At 34.2% G+C, this 22,447-nt stretch overlaps 2 protein-coding genes across 3 annotated transcripts; both read left to right on the top strand.

The window, feature by feature from the left end:
* The first annotated feature begins 86 nt into the window (after positions 1-86).
* LOC130993116 (protein LAX PANICLE 2) lies at positions 87-8,224 on the top strand. The gene is made up of 5 exons (XM_057917867.1): positions 87-207; positions 331-944; positions 1,067-1,117; positions 1,254-1,326; positions 7,682-8,224. Exons 2-5 carry the CDS (start codon positions 403-405, stop codon positions 7,847-7,849), a joined length of 834 nt encoding a protein of 277 aa, XP_057773850.1. The 5' UTR covers positions 87-207; positions 331-402; the 3' UTR covers positions 7,850-8,224.
* Positions 8,225-8,889: 665 nt separating this feature from the next.
* LOC130993117 (uncharacterized) lies at positions 8,890-17,903 on the top strand. Of its 2 annotated transcripts, XM_057917868.1 has the most exons (20): positions 8,890-9,437; positions 9,529-9,563; positions 9,672-9,793; positions 10,528-10,617; positions 10,699-10,818; positions 11,034-11,117; positions 12,079-12,156; positions 12,356-12,481; positions 12,556-12,642; positions 13,243-13,278; positions 13,368-13,423; positions 13,884-14,031; positions 15,192-15,621; positions 15,714-15,805; positions 15,930-16,479; positions 16,622-16,757; positions 16,887-16,928; positions 17,019-17,172; positions 17,255-17,338; positions 17,419-17,903. In XM_057917868.1, the coding sequence occupies exons 1-20, from the start codon at positions 9,079-9,081 to the stop codon at positions 17,515-17,517; spliced, it is 2,928 nt and encodes a 975-aa protein (XP_057773851.1). In that variant the 5' UTR covers positions 8,890-9,078; the 3' UTR covers positions 17,518-17,903. The 2 variants fall into 2 exon arrangements, with proteins under 2 accessions (XP_057773851.1, XP_057773853.1); XM_057917870.1 differs by lacking the exon at positions 9,529-9,563 and having other exon boundaries at positions 9,063-9,437.
* Positions 17,904-22,447: the final 4,544 nt, after the last annotated feature.

Consider the following 22,447-nt stretch of genomic DNA (forward strand, 5'->3'; position numbering starts at 1 on the left):
TATTTTTTAAAAAAAGTGAGGAGATTAAAAAAATTACTGTTGGCTCTCTTATATACATACACATATACATATATATATATAGAGAGAGAGTATTGTATTGGCATCAATATATATAATAAGATGTAACTGACTGACCACCATCTATCCTCCAACTATTTCATCCCTCACAAACTTCCAAACAAAGAGAATTAATGGAAAGTGAGATTTGTAAGTTTTATTCTCTCCACTGATTTTATTTCCACCAAATATATAAAAACAAGTAGAAAAATAATTAATACTTATCTGGTATATGGGTATCTGCATCTGGTTGGATTCCCTAATACCATGTAGAGCATGCTCATGGCAGATCTCTCTCTCAACCTAAAAACCCTCATTCATGGAGATGAGCTTTGATCGGGCGGGATGCTCGACATGACCATGTTTTCGGCTGAGAAGCGGCGGTTTTGCGGAGGTTATGGTGGCGGCGAGAGTTATGTTTTGTCGAGGGTAGGATCTGATCTAGTTGGTGGCATGGCGGAGGATAAGGAATTGCGTGTTGAGGAGGGGGAGGAGGAGTGGCTACAGCTGAGCATCGGCGGCGGCGGAAGGCAATTAGATCTCGGGAAGAACAATGGGTCGGGTTCAGGGTCGGGTTCGGGTCGGGTGGAGCTGGAGCTTATGCCGAGCAGCAGTAGCTCAAATACAATGAGGCCCGATTTTGTAGCCCCTCGACCCGTGTTCGCGGCGTCGCCGTTTTTGTTGCAACACCCGCAGCAGGAGATTAACTGGACCTTTAGGCCTATTCCCATTTCTAGTCTAGCAGCGGCGCCGTCGCCCTCTTATTTTGCGCGGCCCTTCCAGCTCTACGACGTCGGGGCCGCCCCGCCCGTGGATTTCAGGGTCGTGCCGCCCCCGAGGCGCCCGCATTCTGGCCTATGGTTTATGCTGCAAGCATCGCACAATCAGTGAGTATTTTCATTATTGCAAATTAAAGCCTAATCATCAACATTAATTATTTTTATTTTTGGTTTCGTGTCCCTACTTTCGACATCATCATGTGTAATGGCCTGTTTTTTTACCATCGCAGGGAAAGAGAGCCATTTCTGCCCCAGATATCCAAGAGCTACTTGAGAATCAAGTAATTCACTTCTACTTCTTCTTCTTCTTCTTCTTCTTCTGTTTATTAATTCATCTTTTTTATTTTTACTTTAATATATATACATATCTCCTGCTGTGTAATTAAATAAATAATGTTAGTATTTGTGTTTTGTTAGGGATGGGAGGATGACGATCCGACTGGTGATAAAATACCTGGTTAATAAGCTTAGCTTGGAAAATGAATCAGAGGTAATTAACTATATACATATATATATGCTTCTTCTTCTTCTTCTTCAATTAATTTGCGTAGGTAGTAGATTAATTAGTTTTGAAAAACCCTGATGGATTAGAAGGGGAAATGGTTGGTGTGAGTAAGATGATGTAAACAGCAGAACCGTAATTAAATTTGAGGGATAACATCATAATTAGGTATGGAGTATATTTCTTAGGTCTGTTTTTGTTGGTATTAGCTTAATCCCATAATTAGTGAATACTTAATTGTTTGCCTCATCCATCGCTAATATGCATTTACAGTTAGTTATCATCCAAGTAAAGGATTTGAGATATAGGGTTGAAGTGACGAAATGTTGAAGGAAAACTACTTGTCACCTTATAATCACCGCTATTTGCTTTTCTACTTCATTTTGTTTTCTGGAAAGTGACGCCTCCATCGATTATCCCTCCCTTAATCCACTCGGATAATATCATATATATAACACATTACTATATATATTTATATATATAAGCTAATTAAGTGGCATATATTTTAATCAAGATATATAATATTTTCGACTTTGTAAGCTTAAAACTTTTCCATATTCATTATATAGATGCGTTTACTAGAGAGGGCTGAGATCCTACTAGACAATGAATTAATTCATGCATGTACATAGATTTTAGATTTGGATAAAGGAATTATCCGAATTTGATGAATTATAGTTGGCCACCCAAACAAAAGGTTCAAATACTATGTAAAATAAGTAAATGTTTCCCATATATATGCAGTTGTGTAGGTCATTCAAAAATCTAACAAGAAAGTTAATCATTCGTGTTAATAACTTCCTTGTTGCATCTTTAAGATACATATCATTTAATTCTTACTTGTAATGGTATATATGTGATATATACTAATCTGGGTAATTAATCATGGCTTGGTGTTTTAAAATGTCGCAAATTTTGCTTCAGATATACTAATCTGTAAATTTTATTGTGTTTATCTTATAAGATTAATTAACAACGTAGGATAAAGCTGTTTGATTCAAAGTGCATAAGTATATATTATTGCAAAAAAGATTTATCGAAAAATAACAAGCATTTTTTTGGCAGTTAGATCCGCAGGTAGCTAGAGAGCAATAATTGTTTTCTTTTAGTTCGTCTAAGTAACAAGATGATTTTTTTTCCTCGCGATTATTACAGTTTAGAAATCTGTGATTATTTAAGTTTATGTCACCACTTATATTTTTCTCCACATTCTGACCTAGCTACCTCCATTTTTTGTGAAAAAAAAATATATATATCCATTCATTATACCGTTATAAAGAGAGAAAGGTGATTGAGTAGCCAGTAGTTAATTAAAAAGAATACTACTTATACTAAGCTATAGAGTTTATATTTTTTTTATTTGTATAAGATTTTTAGGAGATGTGATCATCTCCCTAACTACCCAAAAATTACTGCAAGTTTAGATGTTGAGAATTAATTAAGTTATTGTTCATGCATAAAAACTATTATGATTATTATTCTTTCGAATAAGTAGTTGTAGAATATTTGTTGTCATTTGGAGGTGTTTTCTAAATAAATATATCGAATTTGTTATATTTAGACGTGAAGATACTTTTTATCAGGAGTTTTTAGGAAGACGTGTTAGAGAGTTTAGAGATATGATATTCCGTAATCGACTATTGATTAATAGTTTCGTCAATAGTCAAGTTAGCCTCTTCAATTTGTTGGCTAATTAATGCAATTGGTCGTTAAGAATTTTGAATATAATATTACATTATATATAAGATATCGATTAAATTTATAAACATGTGTGGTACAAATGACCCAGTCGTTGTAGAACGTTCATTTGTGGAGCTAAGTATTAGTATGCATTAGCATGCCAGCAAATATAATGGAATCTAGATTTATTTATATGTGTTATTATTATATACTAGTGAAGAATATGAATTAGACTAGCGCCCTCAGCCGGTTTATAATATGAGAAAATATTATCTAGGCTAAAATTCGTCATAAAATCGAGGAAGTTATTTAGTTTCTTCCTGTGTCTTGCTTACAAAATGGGAGATAATGATAATGTAATTTATTAGAAATTCAAGTTTTAAAATTAGAAATATTTTATTTTGGGGAAGGTAATAATCTCGATAATTCTATATGTAGCTCCAAATATTATCCTGGCCCAGCAATTGAAAATAAAAATGCATAAGTTTATTGCAGGATAGCTATATATATATATATAGCTGCAGGCTCCAGTTTAGTATTAATATAAAAGATTTCAATCTGTTTGAAAATTAACGTGAGAATATTAATTATGTGTGTGTTTCCGGCCGCGTGTAACTCTTTAATTATTATTTTTCTGTTAAAAATGGATGTCAATGCCAGATGATATAGAATTACGTAACACATCAAACCGATATAATAGTTAATTAAATCCAATTAGGCCAGCAGTTTATTTATCTAAATCATGATTATTCTGTAGATTAATCTGCCTCTCTAAACTGAAATTTGCCTAACCTGCCTACCTCAATCCCTAACATAGTACAACTGCAAACATTCCTGTTGTAGTTTCCTCTTAATGCAAGTATTCAAAGTTTTATCAATTTTTATTATTGATTAATTAGGTCAACCCTTTTATGATTAGGATGCGTATATCCTTAATTTGATTGCACAACGTACTTCATATTATAAAGTAAGGAAATTAGACCAAGAAAACATCTTATTATAACACAATATTAATCTATAATCTATACAGCTATATATGTACAACCAACAGAATTCTAATGTAATCATTTTCAAATAAAAAATATGTTAGGTAGAATTATACGTGACGCTCTTGTATACATTTTATAGTTATTAAATTACCATTTTGATACGTCCCTTATAAAATTATTCCATGTAATTAGAAATTTAGAATGTATGACATTCAACATTCTCCTGTTTATTCCATGCATGTTTTCCAAGTCAACCTTTCTGTTTCCCTTAATCATTTTTTTTTCTCTCTAATTTGGATTAGTTAGTTTAATCCTATTTAGAGCTGGCTTAGTTGATTTAGTTGTTAAGTCATAATTAATTAACCAAATTGTTAGCATGGTTAGCGGACTTGATTATTAATCTATGACCATAAAAAATAAAATAATGATGCCCGTTTTGGCCTGGAATGCCAAAAACACTTTTGTAGACACGGCATGCAACTTAGTGGCCAATCATTTAGATTATAAGTGGGTAAGGATATTAAAATACCACCAAATTAAAATTGGAATCTGCATGAAAATCAAGATTAGGGCATCTCTCTCTCTCTCGTAAAGGGGGAAAATCTTGGACTGATTTGGTATGATGAAATCAAGCTACCTTTCAAGGCTTAAGATCTTTGTTTTCATACCATATGAATTATTAAGCAAGTGTTTTCGAGCGCATCTAATGGGGTTTAATTATGTCTCGTACGATTAATTATTACTTAGAATACGTGACAACAAACATTGATATTAATAATGACAATGGGAAAAAAGAAGAAGCTTAAAAATAGATTTGATATTAATCTCATTGGATCGATTGAATATACTATCATGATATAAGTTAATTATTTCCTTTGGTCTTCATGTTATTATAACCCTATAATTTTAGTAGCTGAGGTTGATAATAGTAGAAAACGTAAATAGGTTTCTGATATTGTTTTAGGATCATCATTAACCACTTTAAAATTAACATTGAGCAAAAATTTACAAATTAGTAGTATAACATTTTTATTTAATTAAAATTGTTAATATTGGAAAAATCACACGTGGACGGTGTCGTTCTCAAAAGTAATATGGGTTATGGTTTGATTTCGTCATGCTTGCGTTGGTTTCAACCCAGCCGATTGTAGGCCCTTAATTGTCTTTTCACATTTATTGTGCTTTTAAAATAGACATCGAATGTTTTAAGTGCTGCACTCCCATCATAATAAAAGGTGATAAACAAATGATAAAGACCATCATTTAAGCCATATATATATACTTGTATATATCCTATTTATTCGCAGCAGCTATTTATAGAAGATAATGACGTATATGTATATCATACATGCATAGGCTGCATTATAAAAGAGTATCTTAAGTAGTGGAAATAATTATTTTGTATGCTATAGTGATGTACCGTCTTCTCTTTATCCTTTTGTGGAAATGCAAAATTGAAATAATTAATACTCCATACCATGAGGGTTGAAAGGGCTTTTAGTTTTTTGGGGAAGTTTGAAGGACTTGTGATTTTCATTTTCTAGAAGCTCAAATTAAAACATAAACTATAGGGAGTATTTTACAGCTGTCTGCTAGAGGAATTAATGATTTATATGGCTTTACTTCCCTTCAAATTTTACGTAGGATTATTTCCCTAAAATGTGTGTTAAGTTCCAATAGAAAGTAGGCTTTAATAATGTAAGCATGAAGATAGAAGAGAATTACGAGCCCTTGCTCATGAGGCAGACAACTAGTATTATATTTAGAGAGTGAGATATATGTGGACGCGCACACACACACACATATATATAGTGTTAATTTTCACCATTTATGAGGGTGAGTGTGTGTGTGGGAATGGATGTTTTACGTTGCAGGAAAGCAATGCATGATAGATAATGCATAGCAGAATGATTTGGTGTCGTTGACAAGAAACGAACAAGAAAGCGTGATGAGGATTGACGTGACCAGATAATCAAATTAAATACTATATAGACATTTGTGTGTGTGTGTGTGTGAGAGAGAGAGAGAGAGAAAGTGGAATGTTTCAGATTAACTATGCGTACAACTTATAATAAAAAGAATAATAATAGCTACTTAGTTAATGCGTGACAATGAAAAATTAGTAAAGAATGTCTGGAGGGAATGTCTAAGTTTTTTTTTTTTTTTTTCTTTAGAGGAATGTCTAAGATAGTTAATATAGTTATTCGTAATAGTTTTGGTACGTCACGTATATAAATACGTTAATTTAGTATTAGGGATATAGCAGGAGTTTTGGATCTTCCTTATTTGCAATTAGAAACCAATTTGAAAAGTATGCCTAGAAATTGAAGCTGTAATCGGGGGACCGGCTATACCGACCACTAATATATATAAATGAATAGTTTTAATTATACTATATATTAGGGTTTTGTAAGTGAAGAAAGCAACGTGAAGGAGACTTGCATGAAAGATATTAGATATAGTAGTATTTATTATTGAGAATGCATAGCTATCACATACAAGTTAGGTAAACTATAATAAAAAGGAAGATAGAAATACAAAAAGTGCCGATTATTCGCCGTACTCTCAGGATCCGTCAACTTTTTTATTTATATAAAATTATCCTTATTCTTATTGTTACTATTTGATAATGTACAAAAACATAAGATAATAAGAAATGAGGCAGCGCAATATTATAAAATATTATTCCAACATGTATATAATAGAATGAAGTCTAAAGGTATAATGATTTAGGCTTAGGAGCAAAGTCTGAATGGGTCCCTTGTAAAATGATTAAAGTGTAGAGAAATTTTGTGATGGTGGAAAAATTGAATTGGGGCGGCCTCTCAGTATTGGGTAGGTTTCAATTACTCACTTTCATAAGCTATTAATTATGTCTAAATTATATTATAATACATTCATACTTATCGATAATATAATTAAATTAGCTAGATGTGTGATTATCGCTTCTTCAACAATATACTAATTAATTAATTAGGATGCAATACGTGCGTCCAATAAAAACAAAATAAAGGGTTTACTTTTATGATAGAGAAATATATATACTATATGTTAACAATTTCTTTGGCAAAGAGGATGATGACTATACGTATGACAATAGCATGACTTCGATAAAGATATATGTGACTTTTGTTTAATTGTATATCTATATCATATTTTAGATTGCTAAATATTTATGTTTATGAATTAATTAGCTTATTTGAAAGTTCAAGTAGTTAATTACATGACCTGATGAAAACAACACCACTCCTGACTCCGATTTAGAGTTTTATACAATTATAGGTTAAATTTTAACTCGAAGAACCGAATTGTTATAGTTAGATTAGATGTTAAATTAATTTGACTTATTGATTTAATTACTTTTAACCTTTGCTGAAATTCTAGCTATGATTAGCCCTCTTCATTAGATTGATGAAAATATGAACTATACTTATATCATTTATTTATCAACTCACTTATCTCACACCTACTTCCAATGCATTACCAGCTATATATAGAGAGAGATGAGGTTGACGTGCATGGAACATATTTGCATCATTTCAGAATTGGCATGATGACTATATGTGTTTGCATGATAACACTAATAATAAAGAAGGATGAAAAAAATGTGTGTAATAATTAGTAAATAATGGAATAATTGGGTTAATTTGTGTTTGGTTGGATGTATTTTTCAGATAGAGATAAGATGCAAAGGACAAAGGCTTCTACCTTTCTTGACATTGCAGCATGTAAGGGATAACATTTGGAGTAGCCCAAGGGATTTCATCACTTTGCTTCCCAATTCCTCAACTACTCATCACATTATGGTGCTTCACTATGCTAGAACCAATCCTTCTAATTAAATATTCCTACTCAATTCAACCCGACTCGACTCGACTCAGCCATCGATTTTAACTCTAAGTTATCGATCAACTACTTTTTTTTCCTCCCTTAATTCTCCTTTGTCTTTTGATTTCGATTTTAATACTTGTAGGTAGTGGTTTGTTGTTTTCTTCACTCTCACTTTTCTTCTTTTTCTTTAAATTATTATTTTGTCTTCCAATACAATACTAATGAAGAGTAGGTTGAAGAAGCAAACCCCATACATGTAAAAGGTGTTGGGCTCTCGTGACTTGGCGTAACTTATGTTGGCTTTGGATTTTCATTAAATCTCTTAGCCAATTTGATTAGAGAATTGTGTGTTTCGTCGATATATGTAACTTCTTATCTTTATTCTAGCCTTGTTTATTGCAGTTTATTTTTATTTATTTTTTTAGTATGAAACCTCCGCTTTAATTGGCCCAAAAATGTTGGATTGCATGGTTTTCCTTAGGCTGGAATGCAGCCCAATATAAATATTTAACTTAGATTATACCGGCCCTTGAGAGTGTTTTTTTTTTTTTTTTTAAGTTATAAATTTGAGAGAGAGAACCGGCCCATCTCGAGTTACAAATTTATAACCCATCTAGTTATAAATTTGTATTGTGTCATTTCACTTTCTCAACATTTTTTAAGTTGCACCTTACAATAGTATATTGCACTCTTTAATTAAAGAGAGACATCTCGAATCTGGATCAGTCTACTTATTTATTTATAAGTTATAGTAGTATATTAATACATCAAACTCTACCATTTTTTCCCATTATATGTAGTCAAATCTCGACTTCATTTGTTGCTCTTACATCAGTTGCATCTTTTATTGTATAAATATTTGCAACCAATCATATATTTATCAATAATTGAAAGATGTGGATTCAAATGAAAGCTTTCGTTAACAATGTGTCTATTGATTGATCAATAGTATGATAACAAAATATACCCGATTAAGAAAATCCAAAATTTGATAACGAGGTGGGTTGAAAAATAATTGAAGAAGGCGAGTAAAACAAGTAGAGAAGAACGGTATTAAAAGATTTCTTCACTTGCTTGGAACATAACAATTTTATTTAAATTTTTTAATGATTTTGGGTCAGGCTAATTTGGAGTTACTCACTATAACTTCATCTCTAACCCTAGGATCCATAGACCCAACTAACTATCCATAGCTCCATTTTTTTTTTTTTTGAGAGCATCCATAGCTCCATTTTGGTTAATGCTCAAATTGAGTGAAGCAGTATACTGCTCAGATTCTGAACTAAAACTATGTGAGAACCAATTTCTGAGAAGATCCGTATACTGGAAAATGGGGATATATGAGAAACGGGTTTGGAGAAGCGAGAATTGGATTGGGCGGGGATTCCTGGGAATAATGCTGCTTCACAGCTTGGCCATTTTGCTGTTTACCAGAGGTTTCCTTCTTACTCGCACGGAGCTTTCCCATTATAGTGAATGCAACGACGTCGTCGAGTCGCCCTGCTTTGCTCCTACTCGCCATCAAAATTATGCCAACGGAAGTTGTTGGACCAAGCCTGCTGTTGCCCGTCTTGTTATCATCGTTCTAGATGCTCTAAGGTTCACACTTTTGCAATTCTTCTCTGAGATTCTTTTATCCGCTTGTTGGATTCTTTCCCCCTCCAGTGTTTATGAGGCACTCTTATTATAGGTTTGATTTTGTCGCTCCCAGCACATTTTTTGCAGGTATGTAGTATAATCTGCATTTTGATGCTTGCTTATTGTTTTATTGAGGAGACTATTTGTGATATCATGTGTTCACTCAACCTAAGATTTATGTTTGTGTGTTTCTAGAGAAAAAGCCGTGGATGGATAGGTTACAAGTGATGCATGAACTTGCTGCTCGGAACCAATCATCGACAAGAATTTTCAAAGCTATAGCCGACCCCCCTACCACCAGCTTGCAGCGTCTAAAGGTGAATATTTGTTATTACCTTTTGCACTATGGAATAAGTCGAGGTGTATATATGTTATGTGGCTTAACCATCGTAATCTTGTACAATTATTCCAAGACATCGGGCTACTCAACTAGAGCGCCATGTCTTTGTTATCAGTAGGAGAATGGTAGTTGCTCTTTATATAGACCGGTTCATCTAGTTCCTATCGAGGACATTCTGCAAAATTTCAACTTAATAATTGTCATGCCCCAAATTTTTGTTTTGTACGCAATTAAGTTTATCAATTCAAGTGAGGAAAAATAAATTGGGATTGAGTGCTCAATGCTCATACTTCTTTGGAAATTTTTGTTAGCTTAAACGTGTCCAGGCTTCGTCATAGACTCATTGCTGGTAATCTAATATTGGGAAAAGTTTATACTACTTGGTTTCAAGTGAGTGTTAAAGCCAAATTGAATCAGCAGACAAAAAAACAGTTGGAATCTTTTCAGGTTTTGTTGATATGTGCTGTAATAAGAACACATTGGATAGTGATCTGCATGTAACTTTAACTTTTTGGTTGACCTTGCTCGTATATGTTATCTTTAATACTTTCTGAGAAAAAGAAAAGTGAGTCTTCTCTGGTGGTTTAATGTGCCAAGTATTTGAAATAAGGAAGTTCGGACTGTTCTCATGGAAGTCTTAGTTGTTCATATATCTCCTTAGTCTTTAATGTTGTATCTTCATGCTATAACTGTTAATGTTTTCATATCCAGGGCTTGACTACGGGTGGACTTCCCACATTTATTGATGTGGGGAACAGTTTTGGTGCTCCAGCAATTCTTGAAGATAACTTGATACATCAGGTCTGTCCTATATCTGATTATTACTTAATAGCTGAGCATTTCTAATATATGATATTTTTGCTCCTTTTTTTTTGTTTATAGTTGGTTCAAAATGGCAAACGAGTGGTGATGATGGGGGATGATACATGGGTGCAATTATTTCCAGATCATTTTGCCACATCTTATCCATTCCCATCTTTTAATGTCAAAGACCTTGATACGGTACTGTTATTTTTATGATCATTAGATATACCTGTGTCTGTAGAAGTTTGAATTTTATGTGAATTTCTGTTAGAGCCAACGGCTAAAACAGCCCTTGCTGTGCACGGCGCTCGATGAGAGCATAAATTATGCAACAATTTCTATGTTATGTTTTCGTTCTGTATACTTATTTGCTTCTATATATCTTTAATTCTTCATGGCTTTTCCTTTGTCAGGTTGACAATGGGTGCATCACGAACTTATTCCCTGCCCTGTACAAAGAAGATTGGGATGTGCTAATAGCACATTTTCTCGGTGTGGTGAGTGCCTAGCCATATTGTTGTTATTTCTTTCCTAGCCATACTGTTGTTTCTTCATTCCCTACTCTCTTTCTTACCACAAATGGAGAAACAAGAGTTCAGTGAAGAGAATGAGACATAGGCAGCTGTCTTGGCTAAGTACTCAATGAATATGAAAATAAACAAATTAGAAATCTTCCAGTGAGATTCTAAAATATCTTTTTTTAAGAGATACTGCAGTATACAAGAGCCTCCCTGGAAAAATGACGCAGTAGACAGAATAGTCATCACTGCCAGATAACATAAAATATACTGGTTTTTTTCCATGTTCAGTGAATAAACGTAGCATTATATCTAAAAGTATGTGTACTCTTCAACAGAATATGTCATGTCCCTAAAGATCTGATTCCTTCCAAGATACCATTCTTCCAATGCATTATTGTATCATTTTCCAGCTTTTCCAACCAGGTTTTAGTTGAAATCTAAAATCTCTTGTGTGATTAGCAGTTGATGTTTTTAAAATGCAACAGGCTTAAGTTTTTTCAATCACACATATGCTTTATGTTTTTCTTTCCTCTCCACACCCCCCCCCCCCATATATATATATATATATATATATATATATATAGGGAGAGGATCATGTGTGAACTGATGAACAACGATGTTCATGTGCGAACCAATGAACAAATACATAATATACATGAACAAAAACGCATGAACAACGATGTTCATATGGAGAGCCATGAACAAATACATAAAATACATGAACATAAGTACATGAACAACGATGTTCATGATAGTAAGTCATGAACACCGTTGTTCATGTGACGCATGAACAGCGATGTTCATGACTTAATGTTGAACAATCGTTGTTCATGTCCAAATAAAGGGCTGTGATTGGTTCCCCATTCTCACAAAAAGATGTAATTCTCACTTGATCCCATCCCATCACTTAATATCTTATATAAAAGCCATGATACAGGATCATGCTGGGCATATATTTGGAGTTGACTCTAACCCAATGATAGAAAAGTTGGAGCAATACAATGAAGTTATAGAGGTACTTAATCATTTAATTTTCTGTTATATAGTAGCAGCTAAAAAAAGTATAAATGCCAATCGGGAAAGAACTTATTTTTCCCAAATATTTTCCATCATTTTGGGCATGGCAAGTTTTAGAAATTGTTTTGATATTCTTTTACTGGTGAAACTATTGCCATCTATTATAACCATGAAATGACATTTTATTATTGCCCCAGAAAGTTGTAGGAGCACTGAACAGCCAAAGTGGACCTGGTGGTTTGCATGAAAATACAATGCTTCTTGTCATGGGAGATCATGGGCAGACACTTAATGGTGATCATGGGGGAGGCACTGCTGAGGAGGTGTTGTCTCTCTTTAGTTTCTCTAAGGATATGTGGTTACTGCTCAATACTTATATTATCAATCTGCTATGCAGGTGGAAACAGCAATTTTTGCTTTGACTATGAAGAAGCCTAATACATTACCTGCTGCAGCCGAGAGTTCGTCTTGCCAATTGGATGTGGTATGTCTAAATCATTTGACCACAGTAATACTAGAGTACATTTACTTTGTTTATGGAGAAAGTTCAGTGATCAGGAATAGCTGCACAGGATAAGAAAGAATCTCGTGGGAGGAATATAAAGAAGTTGTAAGAGTTGAAACTCAGTTCTCATAATTGTGATCTTTCTTTTACACAATTCAAGTTCTTGAAGTCCTCTGCTACCTTCCTGGTGAACCCTTCCTTTTAGCCTTTGAAATTTATCACTCTCCAACTCTTCAAAACAGAAAAGAATAAAAAATCTCCACGGACCACTCAAATAGAAAAGAAGAGGTTGGCTGGATATGGCCAATAACAATAAGAATATATAGTACTCCGCTTAAAACATGGTTAATAAACATGATTAGAAATCCAAAATCTTTCTCTCAGTTCTGTTGGTCCTGATATCATATTCAAATATAAGATTCATGTCAATGCATCAAAATATTCTCGTTCCGTTTTTATGTAATTTTAAAATAAAAGGATTTGGATTCCTTTGTCTAATATCATTGTTAATATTTTTACTCATCTAATGATCTATAAATGTTCAATTCTTCCTTTAATACTATCTGTTCTTATTTACAGCACGAAAGGCGAGTTTGCACTAACTCAATTCAACAGGTCTGTCAATTAAATCAATCTCAGAATGCTGGTGAGCTCAGTAATAAGTTTTTCCAAATAATTTAATTTATTCTAGCCTATCTTTGCAGCTAGATTTTGCTGCAACTGTCTCTGCCCTGCTTGGTATTCCATTTCCTTTTGGAAGGTAGTTGATATGAGAATCATCTGAAAGCTTGTTCATTATCTTTTTCTCTTTGCTTTTATTTCCCCCCTCTTTTTTGGTTGAAAAGTAATGTAGTGCTTGTGATGCCTTTGAGGAAAATGTCATATTTTCCAGAAAACTATGTCAACTGCTTGTCCCAGAAATAAAATGAATCAATAAGGAAAAAAATATTTCAAAAGAGGATTGTTGAATTTCTTTTCTGGTATGAGTTTTCATGTATATAAAACCCTGGAGAAGTTATACAGTGTTTGTTACTTTAGAATCTGAATAAAATGCACTTTGTTCTTTAGTCTAAGATCTGTGATGAAAAGGAAAAATCCAATACACTTCATGACATGTCTTTCTGGAATACTGTAGTTATTTATTACCCCTATTTTTGCTCTAATTAGTTAAATATATTCTACAGAAATTTTCATGAAATGATGAGATAACATATTTTCAGTATTGGGCGTGTTAACTCTGAACTCTATTCCTTGGCTGGTGGTACATGGAATCAGGAAGAGTCGATTACTAGTGATGATCAAAGTCCATCAGAAGTTCAAAGTTGGATGCTGAACTATGTGAATGCCCTTTGCATTAATTCCTGGCAGGTACATGTTTCCTAATCTTTATACCTATTTTGGCATACAGGCCTGGCACTTTAGGGTTAAGGTGATACTTGGTTGCTTGGGTTTTGTTTTGATTTGATTTGTTTTTCTTAACATGTTGAACCATATCCCTGCTGGTTTTTATCCTTCATTATGTGATACTTCATTATGCTTCCCATGGTTTGCATGCAGTATGGTATCAATTTGGTTCAAGTCCAAATGTTTGTTAGTGATAAAATCCATACAACTTTTCTTTCTTTAAGGAAATTTTATTTGATGTCGGATCAAAATTGGGTTTGTGGTCCCTATGCGTAGTTTTGGTTTGGAAATATCAACGTTTAAAATTGGGAAAAAGGGTCAAATACACCCATAATATTTCCTCTTAGGATCAAGTAACCATGTAAAGTATTTTTAGGTGCAAATAAGCCCCTTTAATGTTGTAATTGTTGACATACATGCCCTTCACTACTATTACCTCTCCAATATAGAATTATGTGAAATTTTCGTCTATTTATTTTAAGGGTTTATTTGTACCTAAAATACTTTACGGGGTTGTTTGATCCCAAGAGGAAACATTATGGGTGTAACTGACCCTTTTCCCTAGACAGTACCAAAGCAGTAATATTGGTTTATGCAACTGACAGAAGTTCGATTGGCCACAAAATTGCGTTCATGTTCTCGTGAATATATCAGTTATCACATAAAGATGAATTTGTTTAGAAATCAATTATTTGTCCGCAGAAGAATAGAATACTCTTGCATATGCCCTATTTTGACATGTCAATGATTGTTCTAACATAAATGGTGGTGTCAAGTTTATTTGTTGTCTGACGTCTCTAATTTAATGACAGTTAATAATATGGTACAGAAGGACACCTCCATATGGAAAAAGTGCTTGTGGTTAACCTTAAAAAATAAAGTAGGTAACAAATGCTTATCTAACTAGTAACTACCCATGCTTTAAATTAGGTATTACTTCCATTGGTGCATCGAGCTGCTCAAGTAATTTCTTCACAAAATGTGCATACATGTAATTATATATCTAGTACGCACTTGACGTGCTTCCCATCCCAAAATCAGCATTATATATTTATTTACTCTTTTTCTGCTATAAGAGTAAATTGCTGCCACCCTTTTCTATGACTCAGGGTTTGCTTCTGTAGGTGAAGAAATATATCGATGTCTATTCATCTTTATCATTAATTGGATTTTCGGATAAAGACTTGCTGCATGTATCAGAGCTATATTCAGAGGCACAGGAGCTTTGGTCAATCACTTCAAGAAATATCTCGGGGGCTTTTCTACCACTGACTTTAGTCAGACGGCAACTTGATGCATATTCTAAGTTTCTGGAAAGTGTTGCTGCACTAGCACGATCCAACTGGACTGAATTCAATTTGAAGATTATGGGAATAGGCTTTTTCGTCATGTTAAGTTCACTTTATCTGCATGTATTTCTCATCAGGAGGCTGGACAAGTTATGTGGGCTCCAGTCATTCCTTTCCGACTATTTTATGAATTTTTTGGGGGCGAATCTTGCTTGTATTGTTATTCTGATACGTGCATCGAGTTTCCTTTCTAACAGTTTTATTCGTAAGCACTGCATCTGATTCTGATACTATGTATTTTGGCTTTCTCGTTCCACTTTTTGCTATTTGTTTTCATTCCATATTACTTTGATGCAGTTGAAGAAGGACGAGTGGCAAGTTTTCTTTTGGCAACAACTGCAATACTTCAACTACGTCAAGCTATAATGAAGCAGATGAAGCTTCTTGAAGTAGGCTTCTGTCATCATTTTACCTTTGGTGATTTTGGCTCATACACATTAATTCTGATGTCTTTGTTGCATGGATCCCGATATCCATACATTGCTGTTTGCTAAAGTTTTTTGGAACCTGCAGGCACTTGTGCTTTGTCTTTTGGTTCCCTTTCTCAGAATCAGTATTGAATTAGGACAGTTGAAGCAGGCTGTGAACTCATTGTTCTTGAAGGTTGATTCCTCAAACATGCTGGGAACTGACAATGATTCTGAGCTTTGGATGAATGTTGCTGAAGTTCTTCCGATGTTAGCTCTTGGCATCGTTGCGTATCTTCTGTACAAGGGCATCACTTCTTGTTCTTCTCAGGGCATTTTGAAGTATGTTGCTGCAGGAACTCTATTTAACTATATGCTCATACTCTTAAACTGGGCCTCAGATAGTAGTTTATTGAGTTCAAACCTTTCACTTTGGCGCATAAAAGGAAACCTAATTCCTCGAGTGATCTATGCTGCTGGACTTCTACAACTCTCATTATTGGTCATAGGTCAACTTATTGATAGGGGGAGAACCTCAAACTTGGAACAAAGTACAGTTGTTAAAGCATTGGCCTTGACAGCTGCATGGAGTTCGATGACCATTTTGTTGTCTGGGAAACAGGGTTCTCTTGCTTTCTTGGCTTTGCTGATCGGAGGTTCTTGCTCTACCTTTTTTCTTCCGTAGTGTGTGTATTATATTCAATGGGTTAATTTCTTCAGTAATTAATATTAAAGCTGGTGATTAGTAAGAAGTTAGCTCAGTGATTAATACGTTTTCTTTGGATTAATTCTCTATAGGTTGGTGCTTAATTAGATTAATGGCCTTGGAACAGAACACCGAAAATGACTCTTCTGGATCTTCACTCTCTTATGTCCTTCCTGTATCCCAATGGAGCCTTCTGGCTGTGTGCATGTTTTTCAGTACCGGTCATTGGTAAGATGCTTTGTGCTTCTCCCGAGTTTCGAGCACATTGTGATATGAGACTGTGTCTGGTTTATTTTGGTGTTAAAGGCTTTACTTAGTACGGCCCATAACTCGTTTTTTTGCCTTTTCACTGTGTAGGTGTGCTTTTGATGGCCTCAGATATGCAGCTGCATTTATTGGGTGAGAACACACATGGCCTTGCTTGTTCCTTCTTCCAAGGCCAAACAATATTGTCAATGCATCTGAACTAACCATCTTCATCTACTTCAGGTTTGATGAATTCAAACTTATTCGGCAAGCTATCCTTCTCACCATCGACACATTCGGTTTTTCACACATTCTTCCTATATTTGGACTTCCACTCGTTGCACGCGGTTATCTGCTGAGGCAGAGCAAACAAGTATTTTCTATTAGAATATGTCAAGTAAGTTTTCCTTGGGATGTCTCATATTGAAATGCTCTTTTGGAACTTGAGCTGGAAATTATAGGTGTCTCTTGGTCTTCAGGTGTATTTGATGTATGGACTCATCACAGCCATAACAACCACATTCACGATGCTATGTGTCACAATACAAAGGCGGCATCTCATGGTATATCCTCGTATTTTGAGTTTTACTTGCACTTAAGCTGACTCAGTATTATTCAGCGATTACATCATAATACATTGCAGGTCTGGGGATTATTTGCTCCAAAATTCGTCTTTGATGTGGTTGGCCTTCTTCTTGGTGACTTGTTGATATTTTTGTCAGCTCTTTATTATACTTCATGAATACATGCTGCAGAAATCGTTACCCTTTCCCCTGTCGATCTTTTCTAGCAAGAGCTGATTTTAGAATTGCAAAATTTCTTGGAGATCTGCTTACATCCACACTTATTGGGCGTAAGAAGATGACTTTGACAACGATTTTTTTCTGAATGAGATCCTTCAACATTTTGTAGTTAAGGTTGTAAGTTGATGGATTATATACATGGTGATGTGATCATTTACTTTAGAGCATCATCCCACAGCAAATTTGTTCAGAAACTTTGTAACCTTTTTGGTATAAGATTGATAGCTGCGAAATTTTGCTGGAAGTTGTATACTTTTTTAACTATATTTGAACCTTTTAGATCTTCTAATGAAATGGAATAATATACAGCTGCAATTCAAAATTAGTTTATGTACTACTCTTTTCGTCCCACTCATCTTGAGATATTTTTTTATTTGGCAAATGTTTTATCTTTTTTTTTTTGAGGCAGCAAATATTTTATCTTTTATTCACCTTTTTTCACTTTTTCATCTATCACACTTAGCATACTATATACTATTTCCTCCGTCCTCCAAATAACTTCCTAATAGGAAACAACACGGATTTTAAGGAAAAGTTGTGTATTGATAATGAAAAAAAAAATTGTAATACTAGTAATTAGTATTGAAAGTGGTAAAAAAGTGTTACAATTAGTATTGAGAATGATAAATGTTGAAAAGTAAGAATAAATAAAATATTATTAGTGATGGGGTAATGCCCCAAAATAGATATGAAGTTATTTGGGGACGTCTCAAAAAAGAAATATAGAAAGTTATTTGAAGAACGAAGGGAGTACTAATTTCTTAAATTTTGTGCCCAAAAATTTATCTTAAGATAAATGGGATGGAGTACTTGTTTTTATTATTCTAATCGTAATATATATTCCAGAGTGAAGATGTTGCTAACTTTCAATCTTTTACGAAGAATGTTAGCTGTCACAGTCGAAAAAAAAAATATGTATGTTTAAATAATGATTGTGAATATGTAAAAAATGAAGCATATGATTCGATGAAAATATAACGAAATATATAGATACATATAGCATCCTAATATATCGTTTGCTTAAAATATGAAAGCCAATGGCTCGTTATCTACTATCTATATCTTTTTGATTTTGTATTACACATGAGAAGTGTGATACGCAATACAAAATATTTAATTTTATATATATATATATATATATATATATGATTAAATATGATATTAATATTTAATAAATTAATGGATATCACAGTAAAAAATATCACACATTATCCCATACCATGTACTCCCTCTGTCCTGTCCCACGAAACATGAATCGTATTCTGTTTTAGGCCCCACGAAACTTGTTACGTTTCTTTATATGGTAAAAAAATTTTCCCTTATTCACATTTTTACTTTTTTATCTATCACACTTAACACACTAAATATTACTCCCTCCGTCCCACTAGACTTGGCACACTTGCCTTTTTTGTTTGTCCCACTAGAATTGGCACTTTCCTAAAATAGTATGTGATCCCTACTTTCTCTACTCACATAAAATAAGTGGACCCTACCTACTTTACACTCTTAACCCTTTATTCTTAATCTCCGTGCCCAACTCAAAAGTGCCAAGTCTAGTGGGACGGAGGGAATACTTTCTTAGATCTCGTGCCCAAGAGAAACAACTCATGTTTTGCGGGACAGAGAAAGTAACAAACATGCCCTTGGTGAATGAAGCCTATATCCACCAAGGGCTTATTTGCTCCATCCACCAAGGGCTTATTTGCTACATGATATATTGACAAAAGATAGCATGCGATATGTTGACCATACCAGTTGCCTCAGAGTCAACATTTAGTTTTGGGGGTCATATCATAGATGAGGCTCGTTCTAGATTAAGTCTGAATATTGTTGAGTCATTGGTAGTGACTAATGATTGGATTCCAACTATTAAATAAAATCGTAGGTATCATTTTTAACTGTATATCATTATACACTTATTTATCATTTAAGTTGAGTTTTTATAATTATTTTTGTATGTGTTTATAGCGCAGATTATTACAGTCCCTCGTTTTAGGTGCATTCGGTGAAGGCAATGAAAAGGAGTTGTGAAATGGTAATATCTATTGTAAGTAATATTCACTTTTGTTAACTACTTTATTATGTTCAAGCCTTTGCAGTTGTCGTTCTTAAATTTGTGTAATTGCAGGAAATGAACAATCAATAAACTTTGTGGGAATAAAAAAAAGAACTTCTTGCTTGCCTTGATGAAACTTGATCACATGCTTCACAACTTTTTTTGCAGTTCTATTGTTGAATCCAACTTCGTATTTATTTAAGTTATTTGTACCTTTTCATTTTCGCAAAAAATATTATGGCAATATTATTAATATATTTTTAAAATATCATTCCCGAAATTAATAAAAAATAAATCATGGATCGGGTTGGATCGGACCCGAAACAAGCCGGTCGGGTCGGGTCGGGTCTGGATCGATCAGATTTTAGTTCTGAACGGGTCGGGTCTAGAACCAGAACCATTACTTTATAGATCAACGAATAATCAACTATTCTAAATCGGTTCAGGTGAAACCTGCCCATCGACATCCCCAAATTTGATTACGATTGCATGTTGGTCCCGAGCGAGTGTGTATTGGTGTATGAGATGGGGAATACACCAATTACAATTTTTTCATAGTTGTGTTTAAGGATCAGGTTCAACTGAAAATGAGTCAATTGATGTTGATTCTAATAAGCTAATAAGTAGACTGACCAGTTTCCACATAAGTTTGTTCACACTGATTAGTCAGTTATCAATCTTTCTAACTGCTCTTCAGCTAGTCAGTTAGACTGATGACCGAGTATGTGTGGAATATAGTGGTTTAAAACTTTGGTGGTTTAACACTCGATTTGTGAAAATCCCTTTATCTATATATCTTATTAGCTTATTATGAGTTTGATTTACAGCAATATTATAAGGAGCAAACTTACTAAGTCAGATGAAGATAATGCAAATGATATGTATGCTTATTTATGATAGATATATGTATGTAAAATGTAAAGCACACAAATGTTTAACGTGGTTTAGAGTCAACTGCTCCTACGTCCACAACCTTGTTGAACAGGGGAATCCACTTCAATTTAGGATTCCTTATTTTAAGGTTGCAAGTCAACCGACCAACTAGTTACATTAAGCTGATCTATGGGTTACGCAGTCGTGACCGTTTAAAGAAATTTGCACGGTTTGCTTCTTTATTTTCCAACAACTTTTAGGTTATTCACACGTAGCTTACTCGTCGAACTCTTTCTTACTCCAACACTTATCTTTTACAAAAGGGTGTGAGGTTGTTATCCAACTAATTGAACACATTGTTACAATGAAGAACATAGGTGTATTTTAGTATGTTCAAAATCTAGGATAATGATAATATTATGAAGAACCGCATACCTAGGAACTAACTATTGATTCAGAAGTATGAACTTGGAATATTACAATGTAGATCGAGTTCCTCATCGAAATGTTGCTATTGTCGAATAATAGCCTTGAAGGCTTTGAGAAATCAAATGTACAACAACTCTGGTGCATTTGAATTTGATCTTATGTTATATATAGACGAGACTTGAATAGAGCCGTTGGGTAAGGCATTCTTCAATTTCGGTCCGTTAGCAGTTGAAATATTTCTGTTGGACTGCATCAGAGATGTCGTTGTCAAGTCATGATGCACGATGAACCCTGTAACTTCAGATTTACTCTGCAATCTCTTAGGTATGGATGATCTTCGGTGGGGTCCACTTTTGTGGACTGGAAGCCAGTTGGAATATTTGATCAGCTGTTTCTTGTCTCTGGTCGGCACATCTGCTAAGTCTTTTTCTCCTGCTGTTGAGTTTTCATCGTCAACTGGTTCTCCTCTTAAGTTGGATCTTCACTTGAGCTGGGACTCCTTCAACAAAATCTTCTTCTTCAGTTGGAATAATCTCTTCAACTAGAATTTCTAGTAGCCTTTGATTCTTCATAAAATTTCTTTAAGTCTTCTTTTACTTTTACTTAGATTTCAACTTACTACACTTTAGCTGAAAACTTTCTGAGTCGTCAACTAATTTGATCATCATTGGAATTTTGATATCATTGAATTTTGACATCTTCAAAAGAATTTTTCCAACACTACATACTAAGTATCTATAAATATTATATAGCCCAAACCAATACTATTGTTTCTTAATTGAATAGAAATATTAAAACCTACTTTTTAACAATTTATGTAGTAAATCAAACGCTATCATTTTCATTTTGGAGGTCTCTTCATCTCTATCCACAATATTTCCCTGTAGATACTGCTGCGAAAAAGGAGATTTATCATCCAATAATCTACAGGATTATTAAAAATATCGATCACCAAAATTCAAATACAATCCTAACACAGTAAAATCCAAACAAGCTAAGTTTCCCTATACTTGAAAAAGAGCCATTCAAGAAGGGCATAGCGTTCCATGTTGGCAAAGAGGAGCAACTATGCCTGTGTCATTTTCGCGGGGGGGGGGGGGGGGGGAGTACGGGCTTCTTAAGTTTTGAGTTTTTTTTTTTCTTTCTATTTTTTTAAAATGATCAATAATGATTCCTCATTTTCCCTCTTGGTGACTCGAACATCCGACCTATTAATTAGAGAGAATGGGTTTCTTCAATTTTAAGTTGGGGCTATATAAATGAGTTATTTAGAAGTAGTATTTTTAGTATTAGATTCAAGACGTTGTCAAGTCATGATGCACGATGAACCCTGTAACTTCAGATTTACTCTGCAATCTCTTAGGTATGGATGATCTTCGGTGGGGTCCACTTTTGTGGACTGGAAGCCAGTTGGAATATTTGATCAGCTGTTTCTTGTCTCTGGTCGGCACATCTGCTAAGTCTTTTTCTCCTGCTGTTGAGTTTTCATCGTCAACTGGTTCTCCTCTTAA

The sequence above is a fragment of the Salvia miltiorrhiza genome, chromosome 7 (genome assembly GCF_028751815.1).
Source record: "Salvia miltiorrhiza cultivar Shanhuang (shh) chromosome 7, IMPLAD_Smil_shh, whole genome shotgun sequence".
NCBI lineage: Eukaryota > Viridiplantae > Streptophyta > Magnoliopsida > Lamiales > Lamiaceae > Salvia > Salvia miltiorrhiza.

What these genes read in the sequence shown, in the direction of transcription:
- LOC130993116 (XM_057917867.1), top strand. Translation starts at nt 403, where the DNA reads ATGCTCGACATGACCATGTTTTCGGCTGAGAAGCGGCGGTTTTGCGGA. An exon ending in CTGCAAGCATCGCACAATCA is followed by an intron (nt 945 to 1,066) that starts GTGAGTATTTTC and finishes TTACCATCGCAG; the next exon opens with GGAAAGAGAGCCATTTCTGC. An exon ending in AAGAGCTACTTGAGAATCAA is followed by an intron (nt 1,118 to 1,253) that starts GTAATTCACTTC and finishes GTGTTTTGTTAG; the next exon opens with GGATGGGAGGATGACGATCC.
- LOC130993117 (XM_057917868.1), top strand. Translation starts at nt 9,079, where the DNA reads ATGCTCAAATTGAGTGAAGCAGTATACTGCTCAGATTCTGAACTAAAA. An exon ending in ATGTCAAAGACCTTGATACG is followed by an intron (nt 10,819 to 11,033) that starts GTACTGTTATTT and finishes TTCCTTTGTCAG; the next exon opens with GTTGACAATGGGTGCATCAC. An exon ending in CGTCTTGCCAATTGGATGTG is followed by an intron (nt 12,643 to 13,242) that starts GTATGTCTAAAT and finishes TCTTATTTACAG; the next exon opens with CACGAAAGGCGAGTTTGCAC.